This window comes from Heptranchias perlo, chromosome 19, assembly GCF_035084215.1.
Source record: "Heptranchias perlo isolate sHepPer1 chromosome 19, sHepPer1.hap1, whole genome shotgun sequence".
In the NCBI taxonomy this organism is placed as follows: domain Eukaryota; kingdom Metazoa; phylum Chordata; class Chondrichthyes; order Hexanchiformes; family Hexanchidae; genus Heptranchias; species Heptranchias perlo.
In genome coordinates this window covers 22,745,628-22,764,891 of record NC_090343.1, presented here as the reverse complement: position 1 = coordinate 22,764,891, position 19,264 = coordinate 22,745,628, and the positions used below count along the sequence as shown (strand labels likewise).

At 40.0% G+C, this 19,264-nt stretch overlaps 1 protein-coding gene across 1 annotated transcript in view; it reads left to right on the top strand.

Annotated features, from left to right (window-relative positions):
• Positions 1–13,791, top strand: part of LOC137335233 (zinc finger protein 704-like) — a 98,894-nt gene extending 85,103 nt beyond the window's left edge. Inside the window, exons 6-9 of the mRNA XM_068000483.1 lie at positions 1,698–1,959; positions 6,376–6,480; positions 9,873–9,988; positions 11,214–13,791. Of these exons, the coding sequence (XP_067856584.1) occupies positions 1,698–1,959; positions 6,376–6,480; positions 9,873–9,988; positions 11,214–11,325 (595 nt within the window). The 3' untranslated portion in view covers positions 11,326–13,791. The remainder of the gene's footprint in view (positions 1–1,697; positions 1,960–6,375; positions 6,481–9,872; positions 9,989–11,213) is intronic.
• Positions 13,792–19,264: the final 5,473 nt, after the last annotated feature.

Here is a 19,264-nt window from a genome sequence, read left to right as displayed (position 1 = left end):
CTGACAGTACTATCTCCTACCACAAACGCATTCCTTTTTGCTCCCCCGCCCTGCCACCCCGTTTCCCCACCCCCCCCCAAATTGAATGGCCTCCTGTACCACGGTGACGTGGTCAGTTTGCCCATCCTCCCTGCAGTCTTCGTTCTCATCCATACAGGTAGCAAGTACCTCGTACTTGTTGGACAAGGTCAAAGGCTGAGGCTCCTCCATCACTGTATCCTGGGTCCCTATTCCTGCCTGACTCGCTGTCACATTCTCCTGTCCCTGACGACTGACTAAACCTAAACTACTACCTAACCTAAGGGGTGTGACTGCCTCCTGGCTCAGTGTCCAGATAACTCTTTCCCCCCCCCCCCCCCTCACAGACGGATCGCAATGTCTGCATCTCTGACTCCAGCTCAACAACTCTGAGCCGAAGTTCCTCGCGTTGCAGACGTTTACTGCAGATGTAGTTGCCTGGGATCACGCTGTTCTCCACAAATTCCCACATGCTGCAGTTACAACACTGTCATCCCTATCTAACCTTGTTTTATATATTTAATTAGTTAAAGTTTTTATTCACTCGATTATTTTTAGTTTTATTAACTAATTAGTTTATCTAGTAAGTTAATAAAGTAATAGTTATTTAGCTCTTAGTTTAAATCACTTAGAGAGCAAAAAAAACGGTAATACTCACCAACCAATCACCTACCTGTGACGTCACATCTTGATTTTTTTTTTTGCTTCCTCTCTCGCCGCTGCGCTTTATCCCCGGACCTCGGGCCGCCGTGTTTTATACCCCGCCGCTCTCTGTCGCTGGTCTTGTTCTCACTCTGCTCTCGGGCCGCCATGTTTTATACCCCGCCGCTCTCTGTCGCTAGTCCTGTCCTCACTCTGCTCTCGGGCCGCCATGTTTTATACCCCGCCACGCTCGGTCGCTGGTTCTGTCCTCACTCTGCTCTCGGGCCGCCATGTTTTATACCCCGCCGCACTCGGTCGCTGGTTCTGTTCTCACTCTGCTCTCGGGCCGCCATGTTTTATACCCCGCCACGCTCGGTCGCTGGTTCTGTCCTCACTCTGCTCTCGGGCCGCCATGTTTTATACCCCGCCGCGCTCGGTCGCTGGTTCTGTTCTCACTCTGCTCTCGGGCCGCCGTGTTTTATACCCCGCCGCTCTCTGTCGCTGGTCCTGTTCTCACTCTGCTCTCGGGCCGCCGTGTTTTATACCCCGCCGCTCTCGGCCGCTGGTCCTGCTCTCGTTGTTTTGGGATCTTTGAAGGATTTGAGGTATTTGAAGTTGGGAGATGTGAAGCAAGGATGGAGGGATTTTGGGGGGGATTTCTAGAGAGCAGAGCAGTGATTGGTGAAGGCAGTGCCAGTGATGGTAGAGCAGGTGAGGGGCAACATACAGCAATTGAGACTCAAAAGAACGAAGATTGCAAGCTGGGTATAGGGCTAGAAGTAGGGTGGAGAAAGATAATGGAGGAGTAAACTAAAACCCGAGTTTCTGATAACAGAAAGAATAAACAGGATGGAGAAGAGAAACTACAAACCTGTGCAGCAAAGTGGAGTGTTTTTGTAAACAATCGTTAGTAACTCGTCAACTGAGCAGGAAGCTCAGCAGTAGTGTTTTTGAACTAATTGTAAAACTGCATTGGTGGGGGACAGAAAGCACACTGCAAAATCTGTAAGTGACCATACATACGTCATATGTTACAGGCATAATGGTGACTCGGATCACTGTGATGGTGAAGAAGACTTCTACTACTCAGAGATTGATGTGGATGTAGATTCGTTAACGGACGGATTGAGCAGCCTTACACCAATGTCTCCAACTACCACAATGCCGCCAGTTTTTCCTAATGTGGATTCTGGATGTTCAGATCCGGCTTTGGTGAAGAGTGAGGAGAAGTTAGTGACCCCTTTGAGCCGATCTGCACCAACTAATTTGTATCATGTACGCACTGACCATGCTTATCAGGTAAACAATCCAAAATGAGCAAACATAAGGTGTTCTCAGAAAAAAATCTAAGCATGACTAAAAGTTAACAAATGCCTTTACATCCCCATTTGATATGTCACTCAATCGTCAATCCTACAGACTCTACAAAAAGTCTTCTAGCACAGTTGAGCTTTGTTTAAAATATCGGTCACAATATTGGCTAAGTTTTCAATGGATCATTTCTAATTTACTAAAATCTATTTCAACAAACATTATTCAAGCTTAAGAAAGAACAAACTTGCTTTTACGTAACATCTTCTATATCCTCAGGATATCCCAAAGCATTTCACAGCCAATATATACTTTTGAAATGTAGTCACTATTATGTAAGCAAACATGGCAGCCAATTTGCACACAGTAAAGACTCACAAAGCAAATGAAAAGAGACTAGGTTATCTGTTTTCATTGGTAATGGTTGAGGGAGGAATTTTGTCCAGAACACTTGAAGTCCCTGCTCTTCTTCAAATAATGCCATTGGGATCTATTGCATCCATCTGTTTTCATCTCATTCAAAAGACGGCACCTCTGACCATGCAGTCCTTCAGTATTGCATTGGAGTGTCGGTCTAGGTTATGTGCTCAAGTCCTAAAGCGGGGCTTGAACTCACAACCTTATGATTAAGTAAGAGTGCTACCACTGAGGCAAACCAACACTGAAGAATTATTAATATAGATTAGGTATGCTTTAAATCTGTTTTTGTAAAAGGAATTCTGGTAAAATACTGTATAATTAGAGGGTAATTTTCCACGCTTTACTCCCAGTCCGAAGCCTCACTAGCCACAAGTACGGGTCAGAAAATCGCGGCTAGAGCGTTGTTGTCCTATCCCGTGCTCACCACTAGTGAGGCTCTGTGCAGAACCTGACAAATGACCCCTAAATGTACACATTGGCAACGAGTTTGTCATTCTTCCTTTCTCCCCCCACCCCCCCCCCCCCAAAAAAAAATCCAATGTAATAATCACAAACTGTTGGAGCACAGAAACCGGCATTCTGCCCATTATGTCTCCACATTAGCCCACTAGTTTTATCTGACTCTCCTGTTTGCTCCCCATACCCTTTTAATATTCTTCTTTTTCAAGTTACTATGTAATTCTGTTTTAAAAGAATATATGGACTCTGCTTCAACAGTGGTTTGTGGCAGAGAATTTCAGATTCAAGACATCATCAACTTGCATTTATATAGCAAGGCGCTTCAAGGAGTGTTATCAACAAAATCTGCATGAAAGTTTTTTGAACTTTCCTTTTAAGTCGCTCTCATAGTTTACAGTGGCTATTTCAATTTTTAAAAAATCTGTTCGATAGCTAGTGTACAAGTTACTACCGTGTTTGTAAAGGACACAAAACCAGTGAGAGTTGTAACTAGATTTTATGTATTCCAGTTGGGACTTGTCAATTCATACATTTTTTTGTTTTATCTATTGATAGAACTGTACTGCCCCATTGCATACTTTGGTTTTGGCTTTGGCATGCTAGCATGCGATCACTTAACATGTTCATCTGAAGTTCCTTTTGCTGCTATTTTGCACTGTCATTAACCCATTGAAAATAAATGCGGTTACCACCACCAGTAAAATAGCAGAGAGGAATTTTAGATGCTTGCTTTAAACAGTTATACACTGGTATTCCATAATGATTTTAGGGCCCCAGTACTTAGATTCACACTTTAAATATGAAACTATGTATTAACATCATAATTTGGGTGCACAAAATGCAACAAAAAAAAGAAAAACCTTCACAGGAAATATCCAGAAATGTCACTCTGAAATTCCTCTTTCCTGTTTCAGTCAGTTCCTTCCTTACAGATATCCCAATCTATCCTATTTTATTATTAAGAAACCTAGGTGAAGGGCCAAGGCCAGTGGTGCAGGACACAGCCAAGGTTGAAAAGGGTAAAAGAAATGACTGGTTAAATCAGGAATGGTTATTAAGTGACACCAAGGTTGGGTTTTTAATGTCTGCAGATTGTTTTTGCTGTTAAAGTTCTCCAACCATACATTACAACAGTGACTACACTTGGAAAGTACTTCATTAGTTGCAAAGTGCTTTGGGACGCCCTGAGGTCATGAAAGGCACTATATGAACGCAAGTACTTTTAAAAATTTGATTCCTGTCAACGGTGTTCCACTATTAGGTGGCAGGTGACTGATAATTTTTTTAATTAAATGTATTGAAACTGAATTCCACTTCAAACTTTGGATTTTATTGTGTTACTTGGCTCTTCAAAATTCATAAATCTGGATGACTTGGATTCAAAACAGCTAAATCTAACCCCCTACCCCATTTGAAATTAGTTGCGTCAGTTCTATTAGATATTGCATAAAATGCCCAAACACCTCTGAACTGACAAACGTCCTGTCTGAGGCTAATTTGTTTGAGTGGCAGGCAACTTTGGGGTTTGAACTTGCTGCTTTCTGCTCTGCCAACTAACTTTGTAGATTAGTTGATTTTAAGCATCTGCGTTGGGTGTCCTTTTTTTCCCTGGTGCTCTCTGCTGGACTAGCAATGGGTAAGATTTTTTTTCTCTGTCAATTAAAGTAGTATCTTCTCCATACTTTGCTTACCTGCTCACAATGCTTCCATAACCCTACACTCCACTTCTGGTCTCTTTTTAATGTGGTCAGATGCAGGGTGGTGAGACTGAGGATGGGGAATATAAGATGAATGATAGACTACAGGACACAAAACAAGAGAGGAATCTAGGGATTCTGGTGGAATACTTGTAGAACCCATCAGTGCAATGTGCAACAACAGTGAAAAAGGAAGGCAAGATCAAAGGGATAGAACATAAGTGTCAAGTGAGGGGACAATGGTGAGCTTCTACTAATTTGGTATTGGAAGCAATAATAAGCTTGTACTGATTCAGCCTCAGCGGGTATACTGTTCTGATCACCACCTTACTAAGATCGGGACATCCTGGCTTCGGAGAGGGTTCAAGAAGGGCAACCAAACTAATGCCAATGATTAGGCATCTCAGCTACGAGGGGAGACCACTGAAACTAAAGAAAAGGTGGCTTGGGTGAGAGATTATTGTAACTTTCAAGATTCTTAAAGGACACAGGTAAACTGAACCCTAATAAATTGTTCAACGTGACCTCGACTCTAACCGGGGGGGCACAAGCTTGCACTCGGAATAGGGAAGGTGAATAGATGGTTTAAGATTTAACTACTGTACGCAGGGTGGTGAATATGTGGAACAGACTATCCAGAGGTAAAATAGAGATAGATAATATCAGCAAATTCAGGAGGGAGCTGAACAGTATTTTGGGAAGAGATTTGAGGGGTATGAGAGTATAATATAGTAATTTTTTAAGCTTTGGGACCTACAAGATAGAGCACATGGGACTTTTTTCAGTTCTGCATTTCCCTATGTTTCCAACACATTGAGATCCTAAATGGAAAGCTCAAGGGCAGGCTTGCAGCATATCCATTCATTATTATCACCACAGACTTAAATATCTAGTTTTAATAACAAATTAAGAAAATAATTCCCCTAACATCTATTAGAGTATTAACTGGCCCATTAGATAGCCTCTTCAATCTTTGAATTCTTTTAAATCTTCAGAGCTTCAGGACAGTAATCCACCATAGACAAACTCACTCTGGAAAGACAGCAACTCAGTGACTTTAGCAGTGGGTCACATGTTGACCCTGTAACCTTATTCTAGGATTGATACCATAATAGATACAGCAAAGGATGAGGCCATTTGGCCCATCATGCCTGTGCCTGCTCTTTGAAAGAGCTATCCAATTAATCCCATAGCCCTGTAATTTTCTTCCCTTCAAGTATTTATCCAATTCCCTTTTGAAAGTTGCTATTGAATCTGCTTCCATCACCCTTTCAGGCAGTGGATTCCAGATTATTGCAACTCACTGCATTTAAAAAAATGTTTCCTTATGTCGCCTCTGGCTTTTTTGCAGATCACACTAAATCTGCGTCCTCTGATTACCGACCCTTCTGCCACTGGACACAGTTGCTCCTCGTTTACTCTGCCAAAACCGTTAATGATCTTGAACACCTCTATCTATCTATCTCTCTCTCTCTCTCTCTCTCTCTCCTCATTGTTGCTTCTTTTGTCAGGCTAATTTTGCATGTTGGCCACTGTTTTTCTCATTGTTTTCTAGATGGACAAACCGAGAGTGTTATAGAAGGGAATGCACTAATATGGAGAGAAAGATAATGGCAGTTTTGTCTTATTTGGACGGTGGGGAGGTGTGGTTTATGTAGCAGATCAGGAATGTAGGGATAAAGCCAGCCATACCAGCTGGGGAATAGGAAAAAAAAACTTTCAAGGTTGGAATGGTAAAGTTTTACATTCAGTCAGCTAACCACCCCATGTTACCTTTTTATTTGTCTCTCTGTTTCTACAATCTTGCATTTATTTTCCTATTTTACAGGCGACAGCCCCTGTGAGCATCCCTGTATCGTCAAAGTTCATGCCAAATGGTACTGGGTTTAGCATATCATTGCAGTCTCCACCTATAATTTTTAAAGGTTCACAGGTGAGCATTGTACAATGTAGTTGCTTTGTTCATTCATCATTGTTCACATACCTCCAGCGTAACCCAAACTGCCAACCAGGATAATTACAAGGTAATATTCCTTTAAGCCATTTTTGACATTGGTAGTGGATGTCGCTCATACCTACAAATACCACCACCTTTGGGCTATTGCTGTCTCCCTTGTCAAAAGGTTTACAGGGCTGATTTTACAAGGTCCCATGAGCAGCACAAAATCAGCGCTGTAGATTTTTTTTAATGTTGGAGAAGGAAAAAGATTATCCAGCAATCACAGCCCTCGTATAAAAGGGCCAATGCTGGCATTCACATCTTTAGGCACTGCTTTGCCTACAGCACGAGCCTTGCTGATAATAACTTGACGCATGACAGCCCTGGGTCCTGGCCTGCTGAAACAGGCTTCAAGAGAGGAAGTAGCTTTTTTATTAGTTTATTTTTTCGATGTTTACGTATCTGTTGTTGCATTTTGCTTCATGCATTATTTGGTTTTGCTGGATAATCCTCCATGTTTGCATTTTTTATATTTTTCTTCTGCCAATAATTTGCTTCAGGCTTTGACATCACACCATACAAAGAGCTGAGTGGGTTATTCTATGTGGGTTCTGAATGCAAGGCATAATCAAATAACTTCAATAATTTTAAAAAGTTGCATTTATATAGTGCATTTCAGGAAGTGTCACCTTCACAGCCAATGAATTACTTCACTATTATATAGGCAAGCATGGCTGCAACTTTTCATGGTACCTTGCTGTGTGCGCAGCAAATTAAACTTTTGGTGATGATGGTTGATGGATAAATGTTGGCCAGGATACTGGGTGGACTTCCCTACTCTTCGAATAATCCCATCGGATCTTTTATTTTCACTTGAACAAGCAGATGGCTTTGGTTTAACGTCTGATACGAAAGACGGCACCTCTGACAATGCAGCACTCCTGCAATACTGCACTGAAGTGTCAGGCTAGATTCTGTGCTAAAATTCCAGAATGAGGCTTGAACCCAGGATCTGCTACTACTGAGCCAAGCTGACATGATTAAGATGAGGAAAAAGAGTGTGAGGAACCAACAAAGGCCGGTGTAACAACCCACTCCCAACCCACAAAAAGGCATTGTGGCCATATCCATCACTGTCCTGAGACCGTGTTTACATGGCTGCACCGGTCATGTAAACCTTGACATGTCAGGAGACCTGTGCTTGCCACCTCCACTTTGCAAGACACACTGCCACAGTTATGCCATCTGCACAGAACAATTAAATTAGAGACTGCTGTTCTCATAGAAGTGAAGGTTACCACAGCATGAAGCTTTCACACTTCCAAATTCTCCTGTGCCATCCCAAGAAACATCTTCCTCCATGTGCTTCTGCAGTGCACACATCAAACAACTGCTATTTGCAAGGGGCAACACCTTCATCACTTTTCCTGTGGAGAGGCATCAGTTCAACTGGGTGACCAGAGTTCCTTCAAGTGCAATGCGTTGCATATGGTATCTATATGGGCATAGATTTCATGATCAGAAATGGTTTGCTCTCGATCACTGTATGGGTGATGTCTGACCAAAGAAACATCGTTATGCAACTGGCCATGTTGCCTTCATTTTGTTACATTCTAGGGTGCACACATTATTTGAAAGAGAACATTGGATGGATAACTATTAGGAGAACAGGGCCATTCTCTGAATCCATGGCTACTGACCCCACTAAGAAATCTCCATAGAGCAAAAGAGCACCAAGGCCTTGATGCCTCAGCATTTGTTTTCTGTTCCTCATATACTACCTCTACCTTCAAGAAAAGTATGCCAGGCAGCTTAGGCACTGTATGTGTGTGTGTGTGTGTGTGTGTGTGTGTGAGAGAGAGAGAGAAAAAAGGCAGTGGTGCATAATACTTCAAATAGTACTTTGCAATAAGTGTCGGAATTCCCAACTTAGATCTGTGCCATGGGCTTTTGGAACCCACAAGAAATGTGTGCAGAAGTGAGGAGCACACTCACTTGCACCTGATACCAGCAAACTTCTTCCCCATTTGCACAATCCAAAAAACAACTATTTTTAACTCCCTATCTCCCCTCAACCCACAGGTCTTTGGGGGGTTAAAATTACCCCTACGTGTCAGCATGCATAAAAGGGATGGTGACAGATGCATGCAACAAGCAATTACGTTCCATGTAATTCTTTTGCACGGTGGTTATATGAAAGGTTGTGAATGAACATTTCCAGACGAAGGCTGTGCTCAAGGGCATAGGGCAGCCTCTCACCATTGATAAGCTATTAAAGCATTTCAATGCAGTGTGACTGATCATTGTAACTGCAGATATGCTTAGTACAGTGAATCCTTAGTTAGTTGGTGATTTCTGTCACTATGACTTGTAAGCTCATTAAACTTGAGGCACTACCTGGCTGAGTAGGAATGGTGGAGGTGGCACTGATTGCCCTGTGTAGCTCTGTTTGGCACTGAGCACTGTAAATATCGCCCTTCTCTGTCTCACTTCCTGTAGCAGTGTTTCTGCTGCCCCATCGTCAATCCTGGGGACCTCTGCCCTTCTGAAGAACTGGCAGACAAACTGAGACCTCCTTTCTCTGAACAGAAATGGTAACAATGTTGCCTGTCACTTTAAGATTCTGCAGGCTTTTAAATCCTGCAGCAGCATATTGCCTCCTGCCCCCAGTTGGGTGAGATCCCAATTAGAAGCATTTCTGATGCCTGGAGCTCACCCATAATATTTTAATGAGGCTGACCCTGGAAAATACAGAAAAGTTGATGCACATCACATCAGGTGGGTGTAAATTGAACTACACCCAACTTCTTGTTGGACATGTGCCAGATTGGAAAATCCAAGCTGATATGTCAAAAGTGAAGAGGAAAAGAAAATAAACTTAGGTTTGCAGCTGCAATTGTCCAAAGGTGCAGTACCTTACGAGGCTTGGAAGAATTTAATGTAACACTGGCATTTCTCTCTAGGTTTATGTTATCTAAATTTCCTGAGTGAGTTGACCCTTAGAACCAGCAATGGCTAGAAGTAACTTTAGAATGTACATTTTTGTACATGAAAACCTGAGCAATGAGTGTCTAATGCAAATGGAATGTTAACTGACACATGATGCATTCCAGTTTAAGATTCCTTTGTGGGTTGGAACCACAATATAGATCTTTCATAAAGCCATCAATATAAAATTGTACATTTTGAAACAAAAACAGAAAATATTGGAAATACACAGCAGGTCATTTGGCATCTGTGGATAGAAACAGCAGGTCAACATTTCAGACAGGGCCCTTCCTATTCTGTTTTTGTTTCCCATTTGCAGTGTTTTGCTTTTTATTTGTACTTTTTGATGTATTGATGTAGAAACTAGGAACTGATTTTGAATCTCTGATTACTTTTAGGGTCCTTTAACACAAATTCGTCCAATTAGTATTGTTGACAAGCGACAGATTTCTCACCCATCCTTAAAGGTACATACTTCTCTCGTGTCATCCCCTAAACCAGGGACAGGAACAAGGTACTATCTTATTTTATCTTCCATACTTTAGCCTGGTTTAATGGATTAGATTTTTATCCTGTGACTGAAACCAAAAACATTCTGTTAACCTACAGTAGCATAAGTAATTTTTGTATGTTTTGAACTAATAACTTTTTGAAATTTTAATCTATTCAAATAATTCATAACTTTTTAAAAATGGTTATTAATTAGTATTTGCAGTGGATGCTAATCACAAGACAACTCCACAGTGCTCTACAAAACAGATATAGACATACTTTTGTGCTCCTGCCTTCAGTTCCATATTCATAGCATCTGCTTGTTTTTGGAGGAAATTCCTTCAGTTTCTTTCATCTTTTTCAAATATTCCGCAGGTTTTTAAAAAAAGATAATGTGGATAAAATGAAGCTATGTTGTTACTTAGGTCACAATGCGAACACTGCTGTGGTTCTCAATAGTAGTCTGCACTAAGTTTGTTACTAAAATCCACAATTTGACAAGGCAGCAAATATATCAACGTTCTTCTGCTGATAATAGTGGATTTCAATTGGCCAGCTGCTCCCCTCCCCCTCCCAGACTAAGAACCAGTCGGCCTTCTTCATAATTAAGTATGGCAGATTTAAGTAGCTGCGTCCAGTTGCTGTGGAACATTCTAGACCTCTTGACAAGAAAGCTCAAGTCACGGGACTCTTCTATTTCCACAATTAAATCACATCAGAACTTAATTTGATTGCATTATCAACAAGGCCAGATCAATCTATAGACTATTAGGTCTTTGGCTGAATAAACACCAATTGAGAGCATGATTTATTTTAGATTTGGCTCCCATCTTGAAGATGGACAGTGAGAATGTTGTTTTTGTAGTATGTGGTTAATAAGTTACAAAGCTACTGCTTACATTTGAAAAGCATTGCTTCTGTAATCGTGTTTGTTCCAGCATCTCCGTCTGTGACCTTAAGTTTTTGAAATAGATGGCTTGCAGTACCTGAAATTTCCAAAGGCTCGTGCTATCCACTATAGTTTGAAGCCAATGAATATATCGCATATTACCAGGCATCAAACCATCAGAATGACATACATTTAAGTTCTCTGAAGTGTTGCTGGTAGTTATGAATTGACAGGAGTGTTGATGGGAAGGGATATGTGCTGGCTCAGCTTTCTCTTAAAGAAGTTACGTAGCAGGAGTACAAGAGTGAAAACTTTTCGAAGAACTGTTTTTCACAAAATTGCACGCATTTCCTTTCAGGAAGCCCAGGGGCGAAGGAAAGAAATGCCGAAAAGTTTACGGAATGGAAAACAGGGATATGTGGTGCACTGCCTGTCGCTGGAAGAAGGCCTGCCAGCGGTTTGTTGACTGAAAAATGGCACTTTCTGATTCTAAGATCTGACAGCACGCTGTTTCCTGAACAATCAATTGTAATAAGGAAAAGGCAAAGTACGTTAACAGCAGGGAATGCTTGATGCATGATTCTGTTTGGATGAAGCACTTGTAATTATGTGTGAATGCAATCAAAAAAAAGTTAATTTTTTTTTAAAGTATGTTGACCATTTTGCTTTTTAAGTTTTTCTTTGAACTTGCTGTGTTTTTAGTGGCACTTGAACCAGCTGCCAATTTTGCTGGGTTTTTATATATATTAAATCTTTGCCAATTTGACGAAATTCCTAAGCAGCTGGCTTTTTGACTGCTATCTTTGCACTCTCTCTTGTCTCATTTTGTTTTGCCCCCTTTTTTAAAAAAAAATTTCAATCTTGGAGAAGAACTGACTCTTTATTCCACTGCTGGACCATGGGTTCCTCATGAGACTTGTATTGTTTCAGGAAACACATGCAGATTTTTTTTTAAAAAATGAGAGCAAATTGAATTTATTGCTGTAGAGCTTTGCTTTTACTGCATTTTTTTTTAAATGTAAATTTTACAGTTTTAGTTTTTGATAGTATAAAGAGAGAAAAAAACCTTTTAACCAAATTTTAATTGTTTTTACAGTGAAAACATTTGTATATTGCTGTCATGAGTTTTTTTTAAGAAATGTTTTTGTTATAAAATTTGGTTAGTAATTTGGAAATAGAAGTAGGGTCAGATCTGGCTGGAAACTTCAGGATGTGCCAACGGGGAAACCTCGTTGAATTGCACTAGGCTGTACTGCACAATGAATAATTCTAGAAACACATGGAGGTTGCCAAAGGTGCAACTTGATATAGTTGTGAGGAAGTATGTGAGGTGTAAATAATGTCTCTTCACTGTAAAATAAGACTTGTAGCATAGCTTTAGTTGAGTTTTTGAGAAAGGAGGAAAAAAACCTGATGAAAATGGTTTTGTATTTATGATCCATTTTCATGAATGTATCACAACCATCCTTTCACAGTGTTTAGTCCATTCTTCAGTACTGGTTGCCATTACATTTTTTCTTTAAGCTGTTGCGTAAGTGTATCTACTCACCACTGCATTTTATTTTTGTTTTCTTGATTGGTTACTGTTTAATGACTGACCAACAGAGAATGCTGCACCTTTTAGTACCAGGACATTAAGCTAAATCCAATCCAATTTACCACCAGTTAAATCTCGGGTCTTCAGTCATAAGTTTCTGCCAAATGTTTAACAGTAAATGGAACCGGCAGCTTAAAACTTTAGCCGTTTGATTAAATACAGGGTTTAAGATTTCTTTCCATCCAGTTAGTCACTGGCCAGTGAGTAAGTCACTTATTGAAGGGTCTAAACATATTGAAGTAGCTGGCAGTTTGATGATGAATATTGCCAAAAAAAATGTTGATTGATTGCTATGCAAAGAAAATATTGCTTTGCATAGCAAAAAATAATTAAAATTATAAATCTCAGATATGAAGTTATTTTTAAGTTCTGCTGACATACTGGCCCCTCCTTAAACCCTGCAAAACCCAGCCCTAATGAACCATTCATTTCTGTAGTTAGAGAGGGGAACCAGGCATATCAAATCTTGGGTTTTGATCAGTGTTCATATTGTAGTATTTTAGATAACATACCAAAGTAAGTCTCTCCATGAACAGTTTATTATGATATGCTGTATTCTCAGGATTTTAATGTTTATAACAACTGTAAAATGGAAAAGCAGAGACTCTAATATTTTTAATTATATACTGGATTTTTTCTTTTTTGATAAAAAGGGCTTTCCTGTAAAATAGATCTTGCATAAACAGCTCTAAACTGGTCTTTGACCACAACTGGTGACTTAAGCAAATGAATGTAAACTGTTAACTTTTGCAGCTTTCATTACATTAATTCTTTCTTTGCATGTGGAAAAAATGCTCAATGGTTAATTTTTCATATGTCATTATGCAAAGGAAACTTCAACCCACAACAAATCTCGTTTTATTGCCAAACTTATTTGTATTACATAATTGTGGCAGTAAACATTCCAAGAGAGAACTTTATTTCTGCTTTGAAGACAGAATGTGTATTACCAGCAGTTGTACCAGCTTTGGTTTCAGAACTTAATCATTGAACAGGTGAAGGAATCATAATCCTTTTGGGAAAAATGCACTTTTTGTATGAAAAAAAAGTTATGGATGATAATATGTATAGTGTGCTTTTTATTAATGTTGGAGAGGTGCAGCATTTGTTTTCCATACTGTGTTTCAGTGGGGATGTAAAATTCTCATGGTTTTACAAAGGAACATAATTACTAAGTTAACCAGAATGGGAAGGACCTCTGTTATTTTACATACACCTGTACTGCTGTGTCATGTCTTACATGATCAGCAATGCCTACTGCTGAGGTTTACGTGCCAATGTAATGCTGGGTTTCATATTTTTTTAAAAAATGCAAGAAATAAAGATCCTCAGAACTGTTTGTTTGAATGGTAATGCATTAAAAAAAAACACTGATGTCAACAGATAGTCTTACTAAACACCAACACTAATGGACAGCTAGGCTTCACACTGTTACACTCAGGATGTGTTTACAGCAACTTTAGCATCACTGAGAGAATTTTTTGTTTTGAAGTGACACAAAGATGCAACGTAGCTCTGAATTTGGTCCTGATCTGCCTCCTGACTCTGAAGCAGACTGGTGTAAGATCTTCTGGAAAATGCAGCCTCACACCACCTGGTTTTGGTGCTGTATGGAATATAACTCCATTGTGGGGTCAAGCCAGTTTTGAACAAATCACAGGAATCACCTGCACACTCAATACATTTAACATTTAGCAGCTGAGAGTGGTGTTCTGTGTGTGCACATAAGCATGGATGCACAGAGCTCTTCACTAGTCAGGACAATATAAATTGCATGGCTGGAACCTGTACTGTATTTACCAGTCTCAGCCCAGCAGCAGCAATATAAATGCAACCTCAAACCTTGTATGCCATCCACAAGCAGACCAGGAACATGGTACTGATCAGTGATTATGGGGGGAATTTTAATCTCTCCCTCCCTCCTCTCAGTTCCACACCTGTGGCCTTCCCACCTGACAGCTAGCCAGCCTCTCAATCTGGCCAGCTGTTAGCTGGAAAATGGAGAAAATTTTTAAAAATGGGATCCTACCGTTAAGTTCGGCAGGGCCTCTGCATTTCTGGGTTTCCCGGCCGCTATGACCCCCCGCCTCCCTGTAAATATCGGGGCTTATATTAATGACATAATGAACATTTTACAAGAGCCAGGGAAAAGTTCATTATATTCAAAGTTTAGTTCCAAGAAGGTTCTCTCTTAATTACATTGGCCAAATGCTCAGAAGCACAGAATATATAGTTAAAGCAGTAATTGGTGATTCACATTTTATGGACATCATTATATCACCAAAGAAAAACATCCATAATGGTGACATTGCGCAGTGTGTATGGGTACTTGTTTAATTCATATGAAGTTCTTTTTGTCTGCTCTTGTATTTATTTTAAAAACAAGTTAACGTCTGTTAAGATAGCAGGTAAAGGAGGCGTTCATACACTGACAGTGACTTTGTTCTAATGTGAAAAAAGTTGAAGTTTTAATGGACTTTTATCCTACTAGATTCTATTTTTGTCAGTATGAAGAAATAATGGTACTTTTTTTAAGGAATAGTTTTATGTAAATTGAAGAAGAATTTTCCTCTCTCTGAAAGAGACAAGTCTGAATTCTTTAGCGCCTTTATGTGGCTTATTGCAGTATTACACTTAGCCACGTAAACAGATTAGGAATCTGTTCCTTGATTTAGTATTAATACTATAGACAAAAATCTATTCATGGTTTAAAAAAAACTATTTGAAATTAACATTTTTTTTAGATTTGAGTATTGGTGTTTACATTAATCTTAACACTCTGGAAAATCAGCCAAAGCCCTTTTTAACTGTCTCTGTATTTGGATAGTATCCTTTTGACTCCTTTTTCAGTCTTAACCTTCAGTAAGGGTTTTTCTCTCGTGAACGGCACTACTCTGTATCCACTTTTATTAATCAGTGATTGAAAATATTCGAGTGTACTGATTGTGGAATAGTTTACTTTCAAAACTCTCCCTTAACTAAATGATTAAAAGTACCAAAAATAGTTTTAATGAAATAGTAATACATTTTACCCAGAAATGGAGTATGGGGAGTTAATAGTCTCAGCTGCAGAGCTACCTATATTTTTGACCTCCATAATTCTCAAATTTCATGGAGTGCAGAAATTTCTGATTTCTTCTGATATGGAGAAGGTTCATTTGGCGATGAAAACTTGGAGATACTCACCTGCAACATTGCTGTCTCTAAAATTTACAAGGCTTTTGACTTGTCTTAAGCCACTTCATTGTGGAAAAAAGAGATGGTAACATCAATACAAGTTGGTATGTCAGGGACACTGGGTTTTGATGATGAACCTTTAAGCATGTTTGTTTTTTCATTAATTCCACTAACTCATTGTTGTAGTAGAATTGGAGACAGAATGATCCTGGGCACTTGTGTACTGTTGATTAGAGAATTCCCGTAGAAAGTACCTTAATGGAAAGGGAGTAAACTGCAAGTACAAAGTTTTCCCATTTTTCCTATCAGCATCGATTCTATTTCAAATTGAGAACCCCAGGTAAATGACCAAGGCTTAAAGAGCAGGACACCACCAATATCGAAAAGAGTAGGAGAGAAGATGAAGCAAATCAAGTATTGTTAGATGATACAAGATTGGGTTTTAAAAGTCTGGATTAGCGAGAAAGGAAGACTGAGGGAGGTAAGGTGTGTTCCAGTTTTTGAGGTCCTAGGAAAGAACTAGAAAGGGAAATTGAGTGCTGATTTCAACACATGAAAGAAGGATGTATAGGGATATAGCATATGTGGAACTCTGGAGAAACCAGATAAAAGTTTGAAAATTGTTGACCGTGATAGTATCGATTCAGTAAGATTAGAAAGGTTATGGCAGATACGAGAAAGTTCAGAGGCAAGAGATAAGAAAAATATTCTTTTATAAGTCAACAAATGTTTTCTTGTTTCCTGTCCTGGAATTAAGTAAGGTACAAAAAGAACTTCTGTAGATACGGTTGCAATATTCGGTTACTGAGCAGATGTTGGCTTTATGATATTGAAAATAAATATTTGCCATGAAAGAGAAAACTCAGCTCTTAGCAATAATGAAGCCGATAATTGGACCTAGAATGTCAATAGATGAAGAACTAAGAGTGGAGCTACCAAAAGTAAAAGGTGGGAGCTGCTAATTGGATTTGTTACAGCCCTTAAAAACTGTGACAAATTAATAGTGACAATATTTTCATTGTGCTATCAAAGGATTTGAAAATCAAACTTTAGTAATTCCATTATTGCACTGCAAGAGGGATGAAGACCATTCACCTTTTTTATGCAAAGTGCAGGCTTCGGGCTGGATGAACAAGGCAGTATACTTGGATGCAAAAAAGGATGACACCAGCTCTATTTGTAGTGCTAAATGCAAAATTCTTCACAAAGTCATTGTATTTCAATGTTCTCACAAAGTGATCCCACGCCACATTCTGAGGATATTAACACTGTATGTTGGAGGTTTCGATCAACATACTGAATGTGGAAACAATAACAGAAGCTATGTTAAACTTTTATAGAACCTTGGGAGTACTGTGACCAGGTCTGGTTCTAGGGATGAGGGACTTCAGTTACGTGGATAGGCTGGAGAAGCTGGGGTTGTTCTCCTTGGAACAGAGTAGATTAAAAGGAGATTTGATAAGAGTATTTAAAATCATGACGGGTCTAGATAGAGAGAAACTGTTCCCATTGGTAGAAGAGTCAAGAACCAGAGGATATAGATTTAAGGTGATTGACAAAAGAACCAAAGGTGGCATGAGGAAAAACCTTTTTACACAGCAAGTGGTTACGATCTGGAATGCACTGCCTGAGGGGGTGTTGGAGGCAAATTCAATCGTGGCTTTCAAAAGGGAACTGGATAAGTACTTGAAAGGAAAAGAAATTTGCAGGGCGACAGGAATAGGGTGGGGAGTGGGATTAGCTGGATTGCTCTTGCACAGAGCCGGCATGGATTCGATGGGCTGAATAGCCTCCTTCTGTGCTGTAACCTTTCTATGGTGGTCATATTATTAAAAGGATATAGAGGCACTGGAGAAGGTGCAAAAAAGATTTACTAGGATGATACCAGAACTGAGAGGTTATACCTATCAGGAAAGATTGAACAGGCTGGGGCTATTTTCTCTAGAAAAGAGAATGCTGAGGGGTAACCTGATAGAGGTCTTTAAGATTATGAAAGGGTTTGATAGGGTAGACGTAGAAAAGATGTTTCCACTTGTGGGGGAGACCAGAACTGGGGGCCATAAGTATAAGATAGTCACAAATAAATCTAGACGGAAATTCAGGAGAATCTTTCTTTATCCAGAGAGTGGTTAGAACGTGGAATTCGCTATCACAGGAGTAGTTGAGACGACTAGCATAGATGCATTGAAGAGGAAGCTAGATAAACACATGCGGGTGAAAGGATTAGAAGGATATGTCGATAGATGAAGTAGGGAGGGAGGAGGCTCATGTGGACCATTAACACCGGCATAAACCTGTTGGGCTGAATGGCCTATTCTTGTGCTATACATTTTATGTAATTCTGTGGTTACAAGGTCCAATGCAGTCTTCTGTTTTAGTAGTGAAGATATTTTTCCTCATAAGAAGATGAAGAATTTATATAAAGGGGATGTTGATCCAAGGGCATGGGTTGAGCTACACATGTATGGCATATAAATGGTTGTGAGGTTTGCACAGTGTAGTTAATTTAGCTATTCCTCCCTAGCAAATAGATGAGTCTGGACAAACTCTGCCATAGAGAGGCACACAAATTTGGAATTCTACAGTTACCCTCCAGATGCAATGTAATTGGTGTTGTCACACCTTATCATTTTCTGCTCAACACGTCTGTGAGTGATGTAAAATAATGAAAGAATTTGGATTTATACAGTGCCTTTCATGACCTCTGGATGGGATACGGTCCAATCACAAGTGAACTCTAGGCAAATCAGCAGATTGATTGGCCATTGTCCTCATGGTAAAATATTAAAACACAACTCAGATTGTGCTGTAGGAGTTAAGACTGTTAAGCCATGGGATTCAATAGTCCTACTCTATTGCGTGGGAAGGTTTCTTTAATCCTTCCTTTCTTGTCCATCACCCAGGATAATTCATGACTCGTGCAAGGGAATGGAAGACTGGATTCTTAGGCTTTTGAAATGGTTAGCTTTGAAGGACCAGATGAGATGTGGCACAAGGCTCTTCAGAACCTCAATTTGATTGTTGGCGCAATGCAAAGATTCTTTGGTTGTAAATATCACTGGCAACAGAAAAAGTCTGTAACAAATACCACACTCTAGGGTGCTTCCTTCTGCACAGCCAAATCCTGCTCCTACGCCAGAGAGTCTTGGAGGGTAAGGACAATCTACAATTTGTTTTCTCTGACAAAAGGCCACACCGCTTCCAATCTCACCTCTAATACCAAGTACAAAGGAGTCACAGATTGCTTGAGACTATCTGCACAGTTCATTCAAGTGCCACTTCTCTTCCAGACCCTGACTACTTCACAGCTCCTCATTCATGCTAACTATAATCCTGGTCATTCTGCAGTTTTTCTCCCCCCACCCTCTCCAAGTTCATCTCATTTATAGAATCTGCCCCCTGCCCTCTTGATCCTCTTCTCACCTAATTCCTGATCACTTTCTGGCCCTAATGCTCACCAACGTTGTTAATGGTTCCCTCTGTTCGGGCACCATCACCACAATCATTACTCCCTCTTCAAAAAGCCCATCTTTGAGCTGTCTGATCTTTCCAGCTATTGAATTGCCCTTGTCTAAGGTCCTTGAACATGTCGACATATCCCAGCTGTACATTTACCTCTCCTACATCTCTGTAGG